The sequence below is a fragment of the Leptonychotes weddellii genome, chromosome 10 (genome assembly GCF_054177405.1).
Source record: "Leptonychotes weddellii isolate Sample4059 chromosome 10, ASM5417740v2, whole genome shotgun sequence".
In the NCBI taxonomy this organism is placed as follows: domain Eukaryota; kingdom Metazoa; phylum Chordata; class Mammalia; order Carnivora; family Phocidae; genus Leptonychotes; species Leptonychotes weddellii.
In genome coordinates this window covers 68,838,204-68,859,571 of record NC_138378.1, presented here as the reverse complement: position 1 = coordinate 68,859,571, position 21,368 = coordinate 68,838,204, and the positions used below count along the sequence as shown (strand labels likewise).

At 35.7% G+C, this 21,368-nt stretch overlaps 1 protein-coding gene across 1 annotated transcript in view; it reads left to right on the top strand.

Annotated features, from left to right (window-relative positions):
* Nucleotides 1–21,368, top strand: part of USP34 (ubiquitin specific peptidase 34) — a 182,963-nt gene that overhangs the window by 32,383 nt on the left and 129,212 nt on the right. The window contains exons 8-9 of the mRNA XM_081797278.1: nt 6,162–6,243; nt 6,329–6,421. Coding sequence (XP_081653404.1) covers nt 6,162–6,243; nt 6,329–6,421 — 175 coding nt within the window. The remainder of the gene's footprint in view (nt 1–6,161; nt 6,244–6,328; nt 6,422–21,368) is intronic.

Below are 21,368 nucleotides of genomic sequence, written 5' to 3'. Positions count from 1 at the left end.
TCAGTGAGATCATATGATACTTGGCTTTCTCTGATCGACTTACTTCGCTTAGCATAATACCCTCTAGTTCCATCCACATTGTTGCAAATGGCGAGATTTCTTTTTTGATGGCTGCATAATATTCCATCATATATATACCACATCTTCTTTATCCATTCATCTGTTTCATCTCTGCGTTTTTTTTTTTAATTTTATTTATTTATTTGACAGAGAGAACAAGCAGGGGGAGCAGCAGGGAGAGGGAGAAGCAGGCTCCCCAAGGAGCAGGGAGCCTGATGCGGGGCTCGATCCCAGGACCCCAGGATCATGACCTGAGCCGAAGGCGGTAGCTTAACCAACTGAGCCACCCAGGCGCCTCCATCTCTGTGTTTTGGAGTATTTAATCCATTTACTTTTAATGTCATTCTGTATTTGGATTTACGTCTTCCATTTTGCTTTTGGTTTTCTATATGCCACCTTTTTTGTTTTTCTGTTTCTCTACTGTTTTTATCCTAGTATACCATTTTAATCCCATTGATTTTTTTTTTTAATATCTGAAAAATTATTTTCTTAGTGACTACATTATAGGTTACAGAATGCATCTTAGTTGCTTAGTCTTTACTTCAGATTAATAATGGAATTTTAGTAAAATGTGGAAATATTGTTCCAGTATAGCTCTACTCCTTTGTTTCTGATGAGAAGCCAGCTATTAAACTTACTGTGGTTCCCTTGTACACACATTTCATTTTCTCTTTCTGATCTCAAGATTTTGCTCTTCATCTTTGGCTTTTAACAATTTAATGATGAGTCTAGCTGTGTATCTCCTTGTATATATATCTTAGTTGGAGTTTGTTGTGATTTTTGGATGTGTAGTTGAATTTTTTTCTTTTTTAATCAGAGTGGGACATTTTGGCCATAATTTCTGGGGGTGTTTTGTCTCTGTTTGTTTTTCTCTGCCCACTCCTTCTGGGAGTCCACTTATATGTATGTTTCCAGAGCCCTGAATAGTTGTGATTGATAAAGTTGGGCGCCTGGGTGGCTCAGTTGGTTAAGCGACTGCCTTCGGCTCAGGTCATGATCCTGGAGTCCCTGGATCAAGTCCCGCATCGGGCTCCCTGCTCGGCGGGGAGCCTGCTTCTCCCTCTGACCCTCCCCCCTCTCATGTGCTCTCTGTCTCTGTCTTAAATAAATAAATAAAATCTTTAAAAAAAAAAAAAAAGTTGTTCAGTTCTATCCTTGGCTAAGTTATAGTTACAACTCTGTATTATTAGAAGAGTCCGTGGGTTTCCTTATAATATCCTTGAAGGTACTGAAGGAATGAGGTTTATTTTTTATAATTAGTTGTTGAATTGTCTTTCTGTAAGTTACACAGGCCAGAGAATTATCTCATGGTTCATAGCTTTTGTAGGGCTATCCAGGAATAGGTAAAATATATCATTCGTAGTTTTATTTTATTTTTTGAAGATTTTATTTATTTTAGAGATAGAGTGAGCAAGCGAGGGGAGGAGTAAAGGGAGAGGGACAAGCAGACTCTGTGCTGGGCACAGAGCCTGACACAGGGCTTGATTCCATGACCCTGAGATCATGACCTGAGCCAAAATCAAGAGTCGGATGCTTACCTATCTGAGCCACGTAGGTGCCCCATTTTTTTTTTTTTTATAGATTTTATTTTACTTATTTTTTTAAACAATTTTTTTTAAGGTTTTATTTATTCATCAGAGAGAGAGTGAGTGCGCGAGCACAAGCAAGGGGAGTGGCAGGCAGCGGGAGAAGCAGGCTCCCCACTGAGCAAGGAGCCCAATGCGGGACTTGATCCCAGGACCCTGGGATCATGACCTGAGTCAAAGGCAGATGCTTAACCAACTGAGCCACCCAGGCGTCCCTTTATTTATTTATTTTAGAGATAACGTGCATGTGGGGGGACAACAGTAGTTTTATTTTGATCTTTTACCTTTTGAGGACTATATATCTAATTCATAGCTTTTTATTCTCTTTAGACTTAAATGGCCTTTTTTTTAAAGATATTTATTTATTTATTTGTCGGGGGGAAGGAGGGGAGAGAGAGAGAGAGTGCCCAAGCAGGGGGAGCAGCAGGCAGAGGGAGAAACAAGCTTCCCGTTGAGCAAGGAGCCCGATGCAGGACTTGGTCCCAGGGAGCATGACCTGAGCTGAAGGCAGATGCTTAACTTACTAAGCTACCCAGGCATCTCTTAAATGGCTTTTTTAATTCTTATATGTATAAGCAAGATAAGTTATTTCATCTTTCCAGTTTTTCTATGTATAATTCATGTAGATGGGAAGATATGGGAGCTCTCATGTCAAGTCTTATTTTGAAGCCTATTTTCTTTCACTCAGAATATACTTATCACTACTTTTTTCATTAAATAGCCACTTAAAAATGTTTTTAAAGAAATAGGCAATCTGAAGAAACCTGTATCTATTAAAGAAATTGAATCAAGATATTGTCTTCGCTGGGGTTCCTGGGTGGCTCAGTTGGCTAAGCGTCTGACTGTATTATTGGGCTCTGTGCCTGCTTAAGATCCTCTCTCTCCTGCCCCCCCCCCAAAAGAATTACTGACTTTGCAAAACAAAAAGCATCAGGCCCATATGTGTTCACTGGTGAATTCTACCTAATATTTAAAGAAGGAATTTAAGGAAGAAGTTACCCTAATACCAAAACCAGACAAAGACATGTAAGAAAACTATAGGCCAGTATGTCTCATGAACATAGATGCAAAAATCTTCATAAAATAGAAGCAAATCAAATCCAACAATGTATAAAAAGAACTATATGCCACACCAAGTGAGTTTTATTTCAGGTATACAAGTCTGGTTCAATTCATGTAATCCATCACATCAACAGGTGTTAAGGAAGAAAAATCACATAATCATATGAATAGATAAAGAAAAAGCATTTGGCAAACTCGAACACTTAAGATAAAAACTCTCAGTAAATTAGGAATAGAGGGGAACTTCCTCAACTTGATAAAGAACCTACAGGTAACATCATATTAATAGAACCTCAGAGGTTTTCTGATCAGGAACAAGGAAAGTGTGTTCTCATCATGTCTTTTAACATTGTACTGGAATCCTACCTAACGCAGTAAGGCAAGGAAAGGAGATAAAAGTTACACCGATTGGGAAGGAAGAAATTGGTCTTTGATTGGAGATGACATGATCATCTATATAGAAAATCTGAAAGAATTGACAGACTCATGGAACCTAGTGAAGACAGCAAGGTTACAGGATACAATGTTAATGAAAACTCATTTTCTTTTCTATATATCAGTATTGAACACATGAAATTTGAAATTTATTATTTTTAAAAAATAATAGCATGAGCAGGGTGGGGCAGAAGGACAAGCAGACTCCCCGCTGAGTGGGGAGCCCAGTGCAGGGCTTGATCCCAGGACCCTGAGATCATGACGTGAACTGAAGTCAGATGCTTAACTGACTGAGCCACCCAGGCACCCCTGAAATTTGAAATTTAAAATACAATACCATTTATGTCAGCAGTATAAAAGTGAAATACTTGGGTATAGATCTTCATATTTTGTTAAATTTCTATGAGGAAAGTTGTAAAACTCTGATGAAAGATACCAAAAAACTAAATAAATGGAGAGAGATTCCATGTTTATGGATAGAACATGTGAAAATGTAAAGATAACAGTTCTTCCCAACTTTGATCTATAAATTCATTGAAATCTCAGAATCCTGGCAAGTTATTTTCTGGATATCAACAAAATAACTCTTAACGTTTATTTGGACAGACAGAAGACACATAATAGCCAAGACAATATGGAAAGGAAAAGAATAAAGTTGGAGGACTGATGCTGCCCATCTTCAAGATGTACTGTAACATTGCAGTAATCAAGACAATGTGGTATTGGTGACATAGATCAATGGAACAGAATAGAGAGCTCAGAAATAGACCATCTAAGTATAGTTAGTTGACCCTTGTCAGAAAAGCAAAGGCAATACCATGAAGCAAAGATAGTCTTTTCAGCATTGAAGCAATTGGACAACCACATGCAAAAGAAAGAATCTAGACACAGATCTCATACACTTCATAAAAACTAATTCAAAATATACACACAAACATAAAATGCAAAACTATATCACTCCTAGCAGATAGGAAAAAACCTAGATGACCTTGTGTATGGCACTGACCTTTGGGATGCAACACCATGATCCATGAAAGAAAGAATTGATAAGCTGGAGTTCATTAAAATTAAAAACTTGTGCTCTGTGAAAGATAATGTCAGGAGAATGAGAAGATAGCCATAGGCAGGGGGAAAAATATTTGCAAAAGATATGTCTAATGAAGGACTGTTAATCCAGAATTTACAGAGAATCATGAAATTTAACAGTAAGTACATGAACAATCTGATTAAAAAGTATGCCAAAGATTTTCTCAGCCGTCTTGCCAATAGAAGATACACAGATGACAAGTGCGTGAAAAGATGCCCTAATATCCTCTTTAGTCAGGGAAATGCAAATTAAAACATCATTGAGATTCCACTGCACGTCTGTTAAACAGTCAACATTCAGAATACTGATAACACCAAATGCTGACAAGGATGTGGAGCAACAAGAACTCTCATCTGTTGCTGATGGGAGTGCATTCCACTTTGGAAGGCAGTTTGGCAGTTTCTTACAAAACTCAACATACTCTTACCATAGGCCTCGCAGTTGTGCTCCCTGATATTTACCCAGAGAAGTTGAAAACTTATATCTACACAAAAACCTGCACACAGATGTTTATAGCAGCTTTATTCATAATTGTTGGAACTTAAACCAATGGGATATTTCTAAATGAAGCAAAATAGAGAAATTATGCTGAGTGAAAGAAACCAGATTAAAAATTACGTAGTATATCTTTTTTTACACATGAAATTCTAGAGAATGAAACTGTAATAACAAAGCAGATCACTGAGGAGTGTGGTTGTGGGGACTGGAAAAGGGATGGATGACAGGCTTAAAGATACTTTTTGGGTTAATGTGTATGTTTGTTATCTTGATAGTAGTGATGAATTCATAGATGTATACTAAAGCTTAAATTCATCAAACTGTGTACTTTAAGTGTGTTCAGTATATTACATGTCATGTATATCTCAAAGGTGTAAATGACAACTGATAAACTCACACTTATTGGTAAAACTAATAAAATAGGTTAACTTCTATGCCAGTGAGTTATTAATTCTAAAAGAGAATTGGTAGCTCTTCTTAAAAAATGAAGGGTAATCTACAAGTGTTGTAAGATGTTTACTTTTTGAAATGGAGAATGAGATGTTGATAAATGTAACTAAGTTGTTCTGCACAATCAATTGATATATTTAGGGATAACTTAATTACCTTAATCACCTTATTAATATCAGGCAGGGGACTTTCAGTTTGGCTTTTAGAGAATTTTTTTTTTTTTTTAACCCTTTTGGTAACCTATTTTTCTGATGTTATCTTATTGTAGAGGGCATATTGGGAAACCTTCCCTGAATGCTGAAATGTCTACTGTGGAAATTAAAAAGTGGGAAGGCAAAGTCTTAGAATGAGAAAATATGTTGCTTATTGTTACACTTGGTATTTTTACCCGTGTACTCCTTATCTTTCCATATTTGTCTTTGCTTTATAAATTCAGGCAATATTACCATTTCTTTTAGTTTTTTTTTTAAAATTAATATTTATTTATTTTAGAGAGAGAGAGAGAGCACGAGCAGGAGGGGCAGAGGGAGAGGGAGACAGAATCTCAAGCAGACTCCATGTGGAGTGTGGAGCCCAACCCAGGGCTCAGTCCCATGACCCTGAGATCATGACCCCAGCCAAAGCCGAAAGTCAAGACACCCAACCCACTGCGTAGGCTACTCAGGCACCACTCTTTTAATTGTTCTTCGTGGTACTCTAACCAGTTAATTGTTTATAATCACTTCTTTATAATTTGTTTGTGGTCAAATTTAAGTTTTGTGGGGCACCTGGCTGGCTCAGATGGTGGAGCATGTAGCCTGTGACTCTTGATCTCAGGGTCATGAGTTCAAGCTCCACACTGGGCATGGAGCGTACTTAATAAATAAATAAACTCACCTTTAAAAAACATTTAGGTTTTCAACTGAATCTGCCTTTTTGGCTTGGGAAAAAATGATATTAATAATTTTTTTAACGTGTTAACTGTTTTTATTATTTGACTTTAGGTCCATTGCAAAAGAACTTGCAGACTGGCTTATAAGCAACAATGTGGTAGAGCATATATTTGGACCAAATTTACATATTGAGGTTTGTGGACAATTACATGACTTCTCTGCTCTATTAAGAGAACAGTACTTTAGAAAATTAGCTATAATAAGTTTTTCTTTTCCAGATTATCAAACAGTGCCAAGTGATTTTGAACTTCTTGGCAGCGGAAGGGAGACTGAGTACTCAGCATATTGATTGCATTTGGGCTGCAGCACAGGTAATATTAAAAGCACACATTTATTAAGTGCTTCCTTATTATTTGTTCTAAGTGTTTTATTCCCTTATGAGGTAAGTTCTCTTATCCTAAGTTTATAGCTAAATAAACCGAGACATAGAAAAAGTTGGGCATGGATCTGTGGAGTCTGGCTTGAGAGTCTATGTCTTACTATATTACGGGTAGAATTGAAGGAAATGAGAGTCAGTCAACTGGACATTCTACATGAAACCATCTTGGTTTATTAAGAGACATTTACCTATTATTTTTTTGTTGATATAGTAAACCTTTCTATCCTGAATGTTGTATTGGTATTTTTCTTTCCTCTTATACTGTTTTCTCTAGTTTTTTGAATAAGCATATATCTACATGGTTCAAAATCCAAAAAATAAATATAAAATATATGTTATGTATTCTCCCCCCCGGGTCCCTGTTTCCCAGGAATACCATTCTTCTGAGGTGCATCATAGATTTTCTACATAAATAGCTGACTTGAAAGCTTTTTTTCTTTTTTTTTTTTTTTTTGGTCCTCTTTATTACAAATGTTGCATACTAAGTGGACTTGGCTTTTTTTCATTTATTTATCGTCAAGATTATTGCATATCAGTATATAAAACACCAATGTTTTAAAGCGGGCATAGTGTTTTAGTACATGCATGTATGGTAATTTATTTAACCAATTCCCATTCATAGGCATTATTTTTTTCCCAGTCTTTTCTGTTATAAACAATGCTAAAATAAGTTTTAACATGTTCATTTCATCTGTATGCAAACGATTTATCTTTTAAGGAGAATTGTTTGGTTAAAGCATCTGTTCGATTTACTTGTGGTACATAATGGTGTGATAATGCCTGTTTTCCCTCATCTTCCTCAGTATGTTGTGTCCTTAAACTTCTTGATATTTGCTAAACTGATGGGTGAAATGTGTATTTTAAATTTGCATTTTGTTTATGTGAATCAAATTGCAAATTTTGTGTTTAAGAGCCATTTTTTTTTCCTTTACTGGGAGTGTCTGTTGATATTCTTTGTCATTTATCAGTGATTTTACTTTACTTCTTTTTTGTAGGAGACCTTTATATATCCGTGAAATTGGACTTGTGTCTGTGTTAAGAGTTATTTTCTACTTTGATGTCTTTTGGTTAAGGTGGTTTTTGGTGTTCAGTTTCAAGTTTGTGGTTTCAAACTTGTGGTTGAATTTGTTTTATGTCCTGTGGATTTTTCTTATGGTGTGAAATGCCTCTTCCACTCTAAAGTTATAAGAAAGTTCTCCTTTAGTTCCTTCCTGTTTCAATTTTATATTTTAGTCTTTTTTTTTTTTTTTAAGATTTTTATTTGAGAGAGAACTAGAGAGAGAGAGAGCATGAGCACGGGTGGGGGTGGAGCAGAAGGGCAGAGGGTGAGGGAGAAGCAGCCTCCCCTCTGAGCAGAGAGCCCGACATGGGGTTTGATCCCAGGACTCTGGGATCATGCATAACCTGAGCCGAAATCAGACGTTTAACTCAGTGAGCCACCCAGGCGACCCTATATTTTAGTCTTTGATCCATTTGGAGTTTTTCTTGGTTCAAGATGTCATTTATCTAACTTTTTACCCATTTTTTTTGTTATGTAGTTGTCCCCATTCCACTTGTTCAGTAATTCTTCTTTTCCTTATTGAATTGAGATACCAGTTTCATTTTGACTAGGTCAGTTTCTGGAGTCTGTAGACTGACCTATCAGTATATCCAGTCATGATCTGTATACCAGGGATTGGTAAACTTTTGGCTTGGTAAACAAGGCTTTTGGGGCTGGCCACTTCATTTTGTAAATATTTTTTGCAACATGGCCTTGTACTTTCTTTGACATACTGCCTGTGGCTACCTCCATACTGCAGTGGCAGAGTATAGTACTTGTATATTTATATAGTATATATAATACTTACCACTTTAAATCCTGAAACATTTACTGTCTGGCCCTTTAAGAAAACATTTGCTGATCATGGGTTTATACTAATGTCTTTACTTTTTTTTTTTTTTTTTTGAGTATTTGTTCATATCTGGCAGGGCTGGTTCTTTTTTATATATTTTTAAAGAATTTTTCTGGGAATGCCTGAATGGCTCAGTTGGTTAAGCATCTGCCTTCAGCTCAGGTCATGATCCCAGAGTCCTGGGATCGAGTTCTATGTTGGGCTCCTTGCTCAGCGGGGAGCCTGCTTCTCCCTCTGCCTGCTCTGCCTGCAGTTCTGCTTGTGCTCTCTCTCTCTCTCTGACAAATAAATTCTTAAATAAATTCTTAAAAAAATAAAGAATTTTTCTGTTTTTTCATGTAAATATTAGCATTGACTTATTCTTTAAAAATATTGTAATTTTAATTGTAATAATGGTGAATTTGAAGAGAATCAAAGTTGTCTTCCTGTCCAGAGCTTAACACTGTTTATTTTCTTCTGTATCATTCAAAATTTTAAAGTTCCTTGTATATAAGTTTTATTTTATATTAAGCTTATTCTTAGGAATTTCAGTTATATTATTGCTATAATAATAGCCATTTTTCCCATTATACTTACTTTGTCCATTATATTTCTCTTTTTTCCATTATAGTCGATTACTTCATATATATATATTTTTTAAGATTTTATTTATTTATTTGAGAGAGAAAATGAGATAGAGAGAGAGCATGAGAGGGGGGAGGGTCAGAGGGCGAAGCAGGCTCCCCACTGAGCAGGGAGCCCGATGCGGGACTCGATCCTGGGACTTCAGGATCATGACCTGAGCCGAAGGCAGTGCTTAACTAACTGAGCCACCCAGGCGCCCCCGATTACTTCATATATTCATACACTTTTTATATGAACAGTTTCAAATTTTTGATAATAATTATGCATCTCGAGACCTTACATCTTAGATTGGTTGTGGTAATTTTTCAATACCTTTTCTTACTTCCCATATTTAATACTGTATATTTATACATTACTGTCATTTCAGTAAAGAAGCACTTTCAGAACAAAGGGAAATTTTCTGAAAATTTTATGCATTTTAGTAGATTTAAAATTTTTATTTTGTTCAGAGCAAGACTAGGAGAATAGAATAATGATAAGTGTATCATTACAGAATAAATAGCTAGGAATAGTGGAGCATTCTTTATTGAAACTGAAGTTCATCAAATTGGTAACTGGTAGTATGGCCTGTTAAAGGTTTTAGCATTTTGCCCTAGCAAGAATTTGAAGTGACCTAGTAAGGGAGTAATTAAAAATTGTGGCATAATCTATGATACAGTTTGCAAAAACTTAAAATATCTATAAAAGATTATATAAAATAAGTATATTTTCAGGTTTAATTTAATTGGGACTTTCTGCGGTTTGTTACTACTTTACTTCTGAAGCTACCACAAATTTAGAATTATCAGGAATTTTTACATTTTGAGTTTTTTAAGAATTTGAGTGCTAAATGTAATTAATTTCAAAGTCTGGGGTTGGTTAGTTTCATACAGTTTTACCTTAGTCTTTTTTCCTCCCACGTGGAGTAAGTTTTTGAGGTCACTTTGCTCCCTGAGATACACACACACACACACACACACACACACACTTCACTCATAGTAATTGGATTGGCTGCTGCTTTTTTCATTGTTTGTATCGTAACTCTTATATTGGAATCCAAGGAGAAAATAGCAAAAGTGACAAATGGATTTGAAATTGATAGAAAAAGTATTTATAAATTTTTGAAAAATGCTTATCTTTGTGATTAAATGTAAGTTCAAATAATGTAATGGCATTTTCATTTATTGGGTAATTCCCATTATGTTTAGTAATGCGTTATATTGACCACAGTGTGGTATAGCTTTTGGGAAGCAATATAGCAGTTCTATTTCTGTAATTCTGTATATACATGTACACGAGGATGTTCGCTACAGCATTGACCATATAGCAGAAAAGGAATGTCACTGTAGGACTATTTTAATAAGTTTTGGGAAATTCATATAATAGTATCCTTTGTAGTCATGAGAAGGACTGAAGGTGCTGTATTGTGTTCACGTGGAACAATATGTACAAAACAGTTTTACTAAACACTGCATAGGTAATCTTTTATTGAGAGAAAATCCCATATATACGGTGTATTCTCCCAATGTGTATTTAAACAGTTATAAAAAGAGGCTGCATCTATATATATATATATGTATATGTATTACATGTATATACATGCAGTGTGTGCTTATGAATGCCTGGAACTATTTGGAAAAATATAGAAGAAATTTTAATAGGTTTATTTGTGGGTAAGTGATCTGGGATAGATGGAAGACTTCCTTTTTATTGTCTATGCTTATGTAAACTTTGAAACTTTTACGTGTGTATATTAGTTTCTCAGTAAATACAGAGACTAGTATATAAAGTAAATATTTTGACATTTAAATGACTCTCTGCCATTTAAAGTTACCTATTCTGGTTTGATTTGGTTACCTTTATATTTCCCTCTTACAGACCCTTTCACTGTAAAATGTTTTAGTCATAGGACATCAAAAAATACCTTCAGAATCCTTGCATTCTATTAGAATTTATTGTTAAATGCTTTCCAGATTTGAACGCTTGTATAAATGCATGTAAATTACTGAATAATAATTTTATCTTAATATAGAGCTAAGTTTTTGGGGAGAGATCTTTGTGTCAGTGACAAAAGTCAGATTCTCTAGGATTTAGTAGGACATAAATGTCATCTGATTCAGATGTGCTTTATGCACATAATTATCATTAGATTCTCAAAAGGATTAGTGATGACTAATTTTAGAAGCTTATTCCCATATGAGTGCTTATTAGCTTCAGCATGTGACTTGTATACACATTTAGATTACTGCTTTATGAGACATGCTGCTAGCATGTGAAGTTATGACTCTACTTGAGTTAGAATCTGGGCACTGTAATATCCTTCTGTGTTACATCTTAGAGATTTGAATTCTTTCCTTCCTGCCTTTTTAGGAGTTCTTAACATGAGATGTGTGCTTTTTTTATGTTGTTGGGTGTCTTCATGTATGCCTTTGTTACCCGTTCATATTTAGGAAAGATGACTAGATAAGTGGTCTAGGTATTCTTGGCTGTTGTGAAATATTTTTTTATTAGAGCTTTCTCAAGTGGGACTCCTGTTTGGAAACATTTTCAGGCGTAGTAATGATAAAACAACTCATATTTTTCTCATTAGAGTCACTAGGCTTTCTGCCTGTGGAACTTCTAAAAGAGAGAGTGAAAAGGGATACCAGTATCTGTGCTTAAAAGCATGGTTTTATATAATTTTTTACCCAGGGGAGAGCCCTGGTAGATGGGTAGAATTAAATAAGTTGGCTGTTTGTATTTTTCTGACTCATGGCTAACAAATACAGTTATTAAGAGTATTCAGTGAAATCCTGTTTTTATTTCCATATCTCCTGCTGTCCATCAGATCTAGGTCTCTGAGTCCAGGAGCTTTCCCAGTTACAGTGGGAAGGTTAACTTACCTCCTCTGCTGCTTACTCACAAATTACTTTGAGCTATACCCTTCTCTACCTGTACGTTTTAAAATGCATTCCCTTCATTTTAGTCTTTCAGAAGTTTGTTGAAATCTAGTATCTATTATTAACTCTCATTTTCTTTGTGGGTTTGTTTCTTTTCATTCTAAATTACAGTGATTGATTCTCTTCTACAGAAGATGAGAGAATTCTCATTATTTATCTTTTCTCATTTTCTACTTCCCTGTTTTTACTGTATTATTTGTACTTTATCAAATTATGTTTTAAATTCTACACTAGAACCATAATTTCTACAGTTGTTTAATGCTAATTTTGTATTTAAGTATATGACCCACCACCAATCCTTTTTCCTCATTTCTGTTTCTTTCATTCCAGAATTAATGAGTATTTATTCTTGTGGATTTCACTGAGTAGCCTTTGTTTTCCCTAAAGAGAAGTTTGTGGATGTTCTATTCTGGGTTACGACATACTTGAGATGTCTGTTTTCTTTGTACTTGAAGTGTTTGACTGGATGTAAGATACCAAAGCCACTCTTACTTCCCCTCAAAACTTTGTAGTAGACATGATTAGTAGTTTGAGTTTTGGGATGATGCCTTTTAACACATATATTTACTTTTTCTCTTATTTTCTTCATTAGTTTTTTTTATTGTGATACAAATATATAAATATTAACATAAAATTTACCATTTTAACCAATAGTAACTGTACAGTTCAATGCCATAAATACATTTAATGTAGTGTAACCATCACCACAGTCTATATCCAAGACTTTGACACCATCTCCAACAAAAACTCTGTACCCATTAAACAATAATTGTCAATTTTTCCCTCCCCTAAGCTCTTGGTTTCCTATATTCTACATTCTGTCTATATGAATATGCCTATTTTAGGTACCTCATTTAAGTAGAATCATAAAATATTTGTCTGACTTCCTACACACAGTGTTTTTGAGGGTTATCCCTGTTATCACCTATATAAAAATTTTTTTTTTATGGCCAAATATTCCATGGTTTGTATATACCACATTTAATGTATTAATTTCTTTTTTTTTTTTTAAGAGTATTTGAGAGAGAGAGAAAGAGAGAGTGTGTGGGGAGGGGCAGAGGGAGAGAATCTCGAAGCAGCTCTATCCTACAACCCATGCAATCATGACCAGAGCTGACACCAAGAGTCAGATGCTCAACTGACCAAGCCACCAGGCACCCCTAATGTTTTCATTTCTACATGCATGGACATCTGAGTTGCTTCTTTCTCTTGGCTATTTATTGTGAATAATGCTTCTATGAACGTGGCTGTACAGCATATGTTTGAGTCCCTGCTTTCAGTTCTTCTGTATATATACTTGGGTTAGAACTCCTGGGTCATAAGGGTGCCTGGGTGGCTCAGTTGGTTCAGCGTCTGACTCTTGATTTTGGCTTGGGTCATGATCTCAGGGCTGTGAAATTGAGTTCCGCATTGGGCTCTGCACTGGGCATGAATCCTGCTTGGGATCGCCCCCGCCCTGCTGCACATGCTCATGAGCGCGCTCTCTCTCTCTTTCTCTCTCTCTCTCTCTCAAAGAAAAAAAAAAAAAAAAGAACTGTTGGGTCTTATGGTAATTGTCTCTTTAATCTTTTCACTTACTACCAAACTTTCAACAGTGACTGCAGTATTTTATCATCCTTGCCAACACTTGTTAGTTGCCTTTTAAAAAAAAATTTAGGTGCATGCTTCAGTACCACATATACTAAAATGATTGGCATGCCCCTGTACAAGGATGACACTCACATTCATGAAATGGTCCATATTTTAAATAAATAAAAATGTAGTCATTCTAGTAGGAGTGTGGTGATACTTCTCTGTGGCTTAAATTTGCATTTATTTGCATTTCCTAATGACTAATGACTTGAGCACCCTTTCATGTGCTAACTGGCCATTTGTATATCTTTTTTTGAGAAATGTCTATTCAGGTCCTTTGCCCTTTTTTTGAATTGGGTTGTTTGGGAGTTTTTTGTTAAGTTTAATACTACTTTTTACCTTCTGGATGTTAATTCCCTACCAGATAAAATTTACATATATTTTCTCCAACTCCTGTGAGTTTTCTTTTTCTTTCTTTAAAGTATCCTTAGATTCTGAGGTACCTGGCTGGCTCAGTTGGTAGAGCATGGGACTCTTTATCTTGGGGGTGGTGAGATCAAGTCTCACCTTGGGTGTAGAGCTTACTTAAAATAATGATCAAGTATCCTTAGATGCACAAAAAAGTCTTTTAATTTTGATGAATTTCAACTATCTGTTGTTTTTGTTGCCTGTGTTTTTGGTGTCCTAGTGATGAAACCATTGTCAAATCAAATGTGAAGATTCTCCCCAGTGTTTTCTTTTTTTTTTTTAAGATTTTATTTATTTATTTGAGACAGAGAGAATGAGAGAGAGAGAGCACATGAGAGGGGGGAGGGTCAGAGGGAGAAGCAGGCTCCTCGCTGAGCAGGGAGCCCGATGCGGGACTCGATCCAGGGACTCCAGGATCATGACCTGAGCCGAAGGCAGTCGCTTAACCAACTGAGCCACCCAGGCGCCCCTCCCCAGTGTTTTCTTAGCAGAGTTTTATGTATTTATCTCATGAGTTTAGGTCTCTTACCCATTTAGACTGGATTTTTGTGTATGGTGTAAGGTAAATAATTTGTGAATATCCAGTTTTCTCAGCACCTTTTGTTCAAGAGACTGTCCTTTCTCCATCGAATGGTCTTGGCACTGTTGTTGAAAATCAGTTGACCATTTATGTGCAAGTTTATTTCTGGGTGTTCTACTCCATTGGTCTGTATATTTGTCCTTCTGCTAATACTATACTGTTCTAATTACTCTTGTTTTCTTGTAGGTTTCACAGGTTCTTTTTGTTTTGTTTTGTTTTTAAGATTGTTTTGGCTTTTAGAACTCTTTGCAATTTCCTATGAATTTGAGGATTGGCTTTTCCATTTCTGACCAAAAAGACTCTTAGAATTTTGAAGGGATTGTGTTGAATCTGTAGATCGCTTTGGGGTAGTATTAACATATTAACCATGTTAAGTCTTTCTATCCATGAACATGGGATGTTTTTCCATTTATTTAAACCTTAATTTCCTTGAGCAGTGTTTTGTAGTTTTCAGTATACAAGTATTTCACCTCTTCTTTGTTTTTTTTTTAAGATTTTATTTATTTATTTGGGAGAGAGAACGAACGGGGGTAGGGACAGAGGGAGAGGGAGAGAAGCAGACACCCTGCTGAGCATGGAGCCCCACATAGGGCTCGATCCCAGGGCCCTGAGATCCTGACCTGAGCCGTAGTCAGATGCTTAACCGACTGAGCCACTCAGGCATCCCTCACCTCTTTGGTTAGATTCATTTTTGAGTACACTTGATCCTTGAATAACACAGGTTTGAACTGTCTAGGTCCACAAACATGTAGGTTTTTTTTTTTTTTAGGAAGTACAGTATAGTACTGTGAGTATATTTTCTCTTACAATTTTCTTAACATTTTCTTTATTGTAAGAGTACAGTATATATTATATATAACATAAAAAATATGTGTTAACTGTTTATGTTACTGGTATTCTGGTTTAGGTTTTTGGCTTATGTTCTTGGTTAGACTTATGGTCAGCAATAGGCTTTTGATAGTTATGTTTTTGGGAGTCAGGGTTATACCCAGCTTTTTGACCACACAGGGAATCAGTGCCACGAACCTCTGTGTTGTTCAAGGATCAGTTGTATTTTATTCTTTGTGTGCTATTGTAAATGGAATTGCTATCTTAAATTCCTTGTCAGATAAGTAATTGCTTGCGTATGAAAACATAGCTGAATTTTGCTTGTTGATCTGTACTCTTACATTGTCTGTTTGATTTTTAGTTCTAGCTTTTTATATATAGGTTTTTCTGTATATAAGATTGTGTCATTTTTGAACAGTTTTACATCTTTTCTAATTTGGATGCACTAAATTTTTTGTGGGGGGTAAAGTCCAATAACTCTGGCTAGGATTTCAGTATAGTGTTGAATAGCAGTGATAAATGTGAGCATCCTTGTCTTGTTCCTGATCCTGTGGGGAGAATCAGTCATTTATCATTGAGTATGCTGTTAACTGTGGGGTTTTCATAAATATCCTTTATCATGTTAAGGAGTTTACCCTCTATTCATAGTGTTCCAAGAATTTTTATTATGAAAGGGTGTTGGATTTTGTCAGATGGCTTTTCTGCGTCAATTAAGATGACCATGTGGCTTTTTTCCATTGATTAATAATGATGTGTTAGACTAATTCTCTTTTTGAACCACACTTGAATTCCTGGGATAAATCTTACTTGGTCATAGTGAATAATCCTTTCGGTATGGTCTTGGATTTGATTTGCTAATAGTTTCTGGAGGACTTTTTGTCATTTATGAAATACTGCTTAGTAATTTTCTATTCTTATGAAGACTTTGGCCTCATAGAATGAGTTAAGAAGTATTTCCTTCTGTTCAGTTTTTGGGGAGGATTTGAGAAGGATTTGTGTTAATTTTTTATTAAATGTTTGTTAGAATTCCCCAGTTAAGCCATGTATTTTAGTACTTTTTAAGAGGTTTTTGATTACCGATTCAATCTCTTATAGGTCTGTTGACCTTTTCTATTCCTTCTTTAGTCAGTGTAGGTAGTTTGCAAGGAATTCATCCCAGTCTTCTAGGTTATCTAATTTTTGGTGTACTGTTGTACACCAAATGTTAACAGAATGTTGCACATTCTGTTAAATTTTTTTTAATTTGTAAGTTTGGTGGTAATGTTGCACTTGCATTTCTGATTTTTTAGCTATTTGTCTTCTTCCTCCTTTTTTTCAAGCTAGCTAAATGATAATCTTTTAGAAGAACCAACTATTGGTTTACTTAATTTTCTGAATTGTTTTTCTAATCTGTATTTTGTGTCTGTGCTCTGATCTTTATTTCTGTTCTTTTAGCTTTGAGTTATAAAGTATGTTTATAATTGTTACATCTCCTTGTTGTATGGAACCTTTTATTAATAAATTATATCACTGTTTGTTAGTCTTTTTAAAAAAAGACATAACTGTAAAAGGAAACCATATAAGTTTTACCCTCTGAACCATTTTTAAGTTCTAATAGTGACTATCCATATTGTATAACAGATCTCTAAAACCTTTTAATCTTCCAAAACTGTACTTATTGAATAACAAAGGGGCATCTGGCTGGCAAAACATGCAACTCTTGATCTTGGGGTTATGAGTTTGAGCCCCACTTTAGGCATAGAGTTTACTTAAAAATTAAACAAAAGAAAACAAAAAACCAGTAAGTCATTGAACAACAACAACAACTCCCCTATTCTTCTGACTCACAGCTGCTGCTGGCCACCATTTTATTGTTCGTATTGTTTTGACTACTCTATATATTTCATGTTAGTGGAATCCTATAGTATTTGTCCTACTGTGACTGGCTTACCTCATTCAGCATAATGTCCTCGTGGTTCACCCATATTGTAGCATGTGACAGGATTTCCATTCTTGTAAGGTTGAATTATATTCCATTGTATGTATGTGCCACAGTCATTTGTCAGTGGACATTTACTCTGCTTTCATCTTTTGACGGTTGTGAATAATGGTCCAACGAATATAGGTGTGCAAGTATCTCTTTGAAATTCTTTTATTTACTTATTTATGTGTATATGTATGTATAATCTCTACACCTCCTGTGGGGCTCGAACTCATGACCCCAAGATCGCGAGTTGCATCCTTTTCTGACTGAGCCAGCCAGGCACCCCTGAAATCCTGCTTTTAATTCTTTTGGTTATATACCAAGAAGTGGAATTGTTGGGTAATGGGGTAAGTCTCTTTTTTTCTAGTAACCTTTTAAAAATTTAAAGTCTGTCTTACTTGATTTTAGTATAGTCAGCCCAGCTCTCTCTTGCTTATTATTTGCACAGAATATCTTTCTAATCCTTTAACTTTTATCCTGTTTGTTGTGTCTTTGGATATATATTGTGTCTCTTGTAGACTACATACAGTTGTATCATGTTTTTAAAATCCTTTCTACCAATCTCTGTCTTTGATAGCAGAGTTTAAGCCATTTATATGTATATATATGTATGTGTATGTATATTTATATACATATTTTTTGTTTAGATTTTGTTTTCAGAGAGAGAGAGTGGGTGCATGGGGGGGGGGAGCAGAGGGAGAGGGACAAGGAGAATCTGTGCTAAATACATCACCTGACGTGAGGCTTGATCTCACAACCCTGGGATCATGACCTGAGCTGACATCGAGTTGGATGCCTAACCGACTGAGGGACCCAGGTACCCCTAAGCCATTCATATTTAAATTAATTCCTCAAAGATTTACTTCTGCCATTTTTCTGTTCCTTTCTATATGTCTTACGGTGTTTTTGCCTGTCATTTCTGTTATGGCCTTTTGTAGTTGTTTGTAGTTGATTTTTTGTAGTTTGGATTTCCTATCTTATTTCTTTTTTTGTATATTCTATAGATAATTTGTGTTTAACATGGAAATTACATTTAACATCTCGAGATTCTTATTGTCTAATTTGAATTTGTCAAATAGTACACAAAAATTATGCTCTTGTATAGCTCCTTCTCCCTCATTTTTGTTATTCATACAACAGATTTCAACTTAATACATTGTGTGCCCAGTTATGTAGATTAATAATAATTCTTTTTGCCTTTGTGACATATAGCAAAAGGTGGAGTTACAAATGAAAATAATAATATTAGCTTTTAGGGGTGCCTGGGTGGCTCAGTCGGCTAAGCGGCTGCCTTCGGCTCAGGTCATGATCCCAGGATCCTGGGATTGAGCCCCGCATCGGGCTCCCCGCTCAGCGGGAAGCCTGCTTCTCCCTCTCCCTCTGCCTGCCACTCTGCCTACTTGTGCTGTCTCTCTATCTCTCTGTCAAATAAATAAATAAAATCTTTAAAAAAAAATAATATTAGCTTTTAATTGCCTGTGTATTTATCAGAGGTCTTTATTTAGTCACTTGCTTCTTCTCGTTTCATTCTGAAGGACTTCCTTTAGCATTTCTAGCAGGACAGGTCTAGTTGTAGTGAACTCCTTTAGCTTTTGTTTATCTGGAAATGTATTAATTCCATGAGTGTGTTGTTAGGTTTGATGGTTTCCACAAGTCCCTTAGAATCTGTTTACTTTTCTTTATTTCCTTCTTGTCCCTTAAACTCAATAATTTCAGTTTCCATAATTTCAAGTTTGCTGTTTTCTTCTGCTTACTCAGATGTGCTGCTGAACCTCATCTAGTGTATTTTCATTTCAGTTCTTTTATTTCTCAGCTTCTAATTTCTTATAGCTCCTTTTTAGAATTTGTTTCTTTAATGATATTCTCATTTTGGTTAGGCACTGTTTTCCTGTTTTTGTCCTTTTCTTCCTTTAGGTCTTAGAACATCTTTAAGGTAGCCATTTTAAGATCTTTGTTGAGAGAGCCTGACACATGCGCCTCCTTAGGTATATTTCCATTGATTTATTTTATTCATTTCAGTGGGCCACAGTTTCCTATTTCTTCTTACACCTTGTTTGTGTGTGTGTTTTAATTGAAAACCAGACATTGGAATTTTATAATGTGGTAACTCTGGAAATAAATGAGATTTTCTTTCTTCTTCAGAGTTTGTTTTTTCTTGGGGGGGGGCATATTTTTGTAGGGAGTTTCTGTGTATATGTAATTTAGTGATTTAAAACTTCCATTCAATACCTGGCGCTCATCACAAGCACCCTCCTTAATCCCCATCACCTATTTAACCCATCCCCCCTACTGCCTCCCCTCTGATAACCATTATTTGTTCTCTATAGTTCTTGATTTGCTTCTCCCTCTCTTTTTTCCCCTTGTGCTTGTTTGTTCTTTTAAATATGAGTGAAATCATATGGTATTTGTTTTTTTCTGACTGATTTTGCTAGGCATAATACACTCTAGCTCCATTTATGTTGTCACAAATGGCAAGATTTCATTCTTTTTTTTTTTTATGGCTGAGTAATATTCCCACTCTTTATTTATACCACATCTTCTTTATCCATTCATCAGTCATTGGACACTTGGACTGTTTCCATAATCTGGCTATTGCAGATAATGCTGCTATAAACATAAGGGTGCATGTGTCCCTTCAAATTAGTATTTTTCTTAAAATATTTTATTTATTTATTTGAGAGAGTGAGTGAGCACAAGTAGGGGGAGAGGCAAAGGGAGAGGGAGAAGCAGACCCCCACTGAACGTGGAGCCCAACACGGGGCTTGGTCTCAGAACCCTGAGATCATGACCTGAGCTAAAGTCAGATGCTTAACTGACTTAGCCACCCAGGTGCTCCTCAAATTAGTATTTTTATATTCTTTGGGTAAATACTTAGTAATGCAATTGCTGGATTATTGGGTAGTTCTGTTTTCAGTATGGTTTCAGATTCTAAACCTCCATACTGTTTTCCAGAGTGGTGCACCAGTTTGCATTTCCACCAATAGTGCAGGAGGGTTTCCCTTTCCCTACATCCTAACAGCTGTTGTTTCTTGTGTTGTTGATTTTAGCCATCTGAAAGGGGTGAGGTGATGTCTCATTCTGGTTTTGATTTGCATTTCCCTGATGCTGAGTGACGTTGAGCATCTTTCATGTGTCTTTTGGCCATTTGTATGTCTTCTCTGGAAAAATACTCATTTTTTCTACCCATTTTTAATTGGATTATTTATTTTGGGGGGGTGTTTTTAAATAAATTCTTTATAGATTTTGGATACTAGCCTTTTATTAGGTAAGTCATTTGCAAATATCTTCTCCCATTCAGTAGGTTGTCTTTAGTCTTGTTGATTGTTTCCTTTACTGTTCAGAAGCTTTTTATTTTGATGAAGTCCCAATGGTTTATTTTGCTTTTATTTCCCTTGCCTCAGGAGACCTATCTAGAAAGAAGTTGCTATGGCCGATGTTAAAGATGTTACTGCTTGTGTTCTCCTCTAGGATTTAAATGGTTTCTTATCTCATATTTAGATCTTTCATCCATTTTGAATTTATTTTTGTCTGTGGTGTAAGAAAATTATGGACAAGATTTTTTTTGCTGACCCTGGCTCCAGCAAGCTGTAGCAGAATAACATACTATTGTCCCCACAGCTGCTTGCCATAGGGATGTGGGAGTGGGGAATGGGTAACTACTGTCACACTGAAGGCTGAAATTGACCATTATTAACCACAGTTTACTGGCTAGCCTTTTCCTTGGACATCTGTGAGTGTGAAAGTTCAAATTGACTCCAGAGTTTCAGAATAGTTGGATCAGTAGTTTCTATCAGTATGATTGCTGTTTAGGTGCAGAGAGGGATTCCTGGCACTTTCTGCTCTATCCTTTTCCCTCCCTGATATTCTTTTCCTCTTTTTTTCTTTGTGATAACTAAAGAGTGTGAACTGGCTTCACTCTGCCTTTATTTAAAGCATTGTAATTTTAATATTTTTTATCTTTATTTTCTGAATTTGCTTTCATGATGTACATCTCTAAAAGAGCTATATATATATATATATATATATACACACAT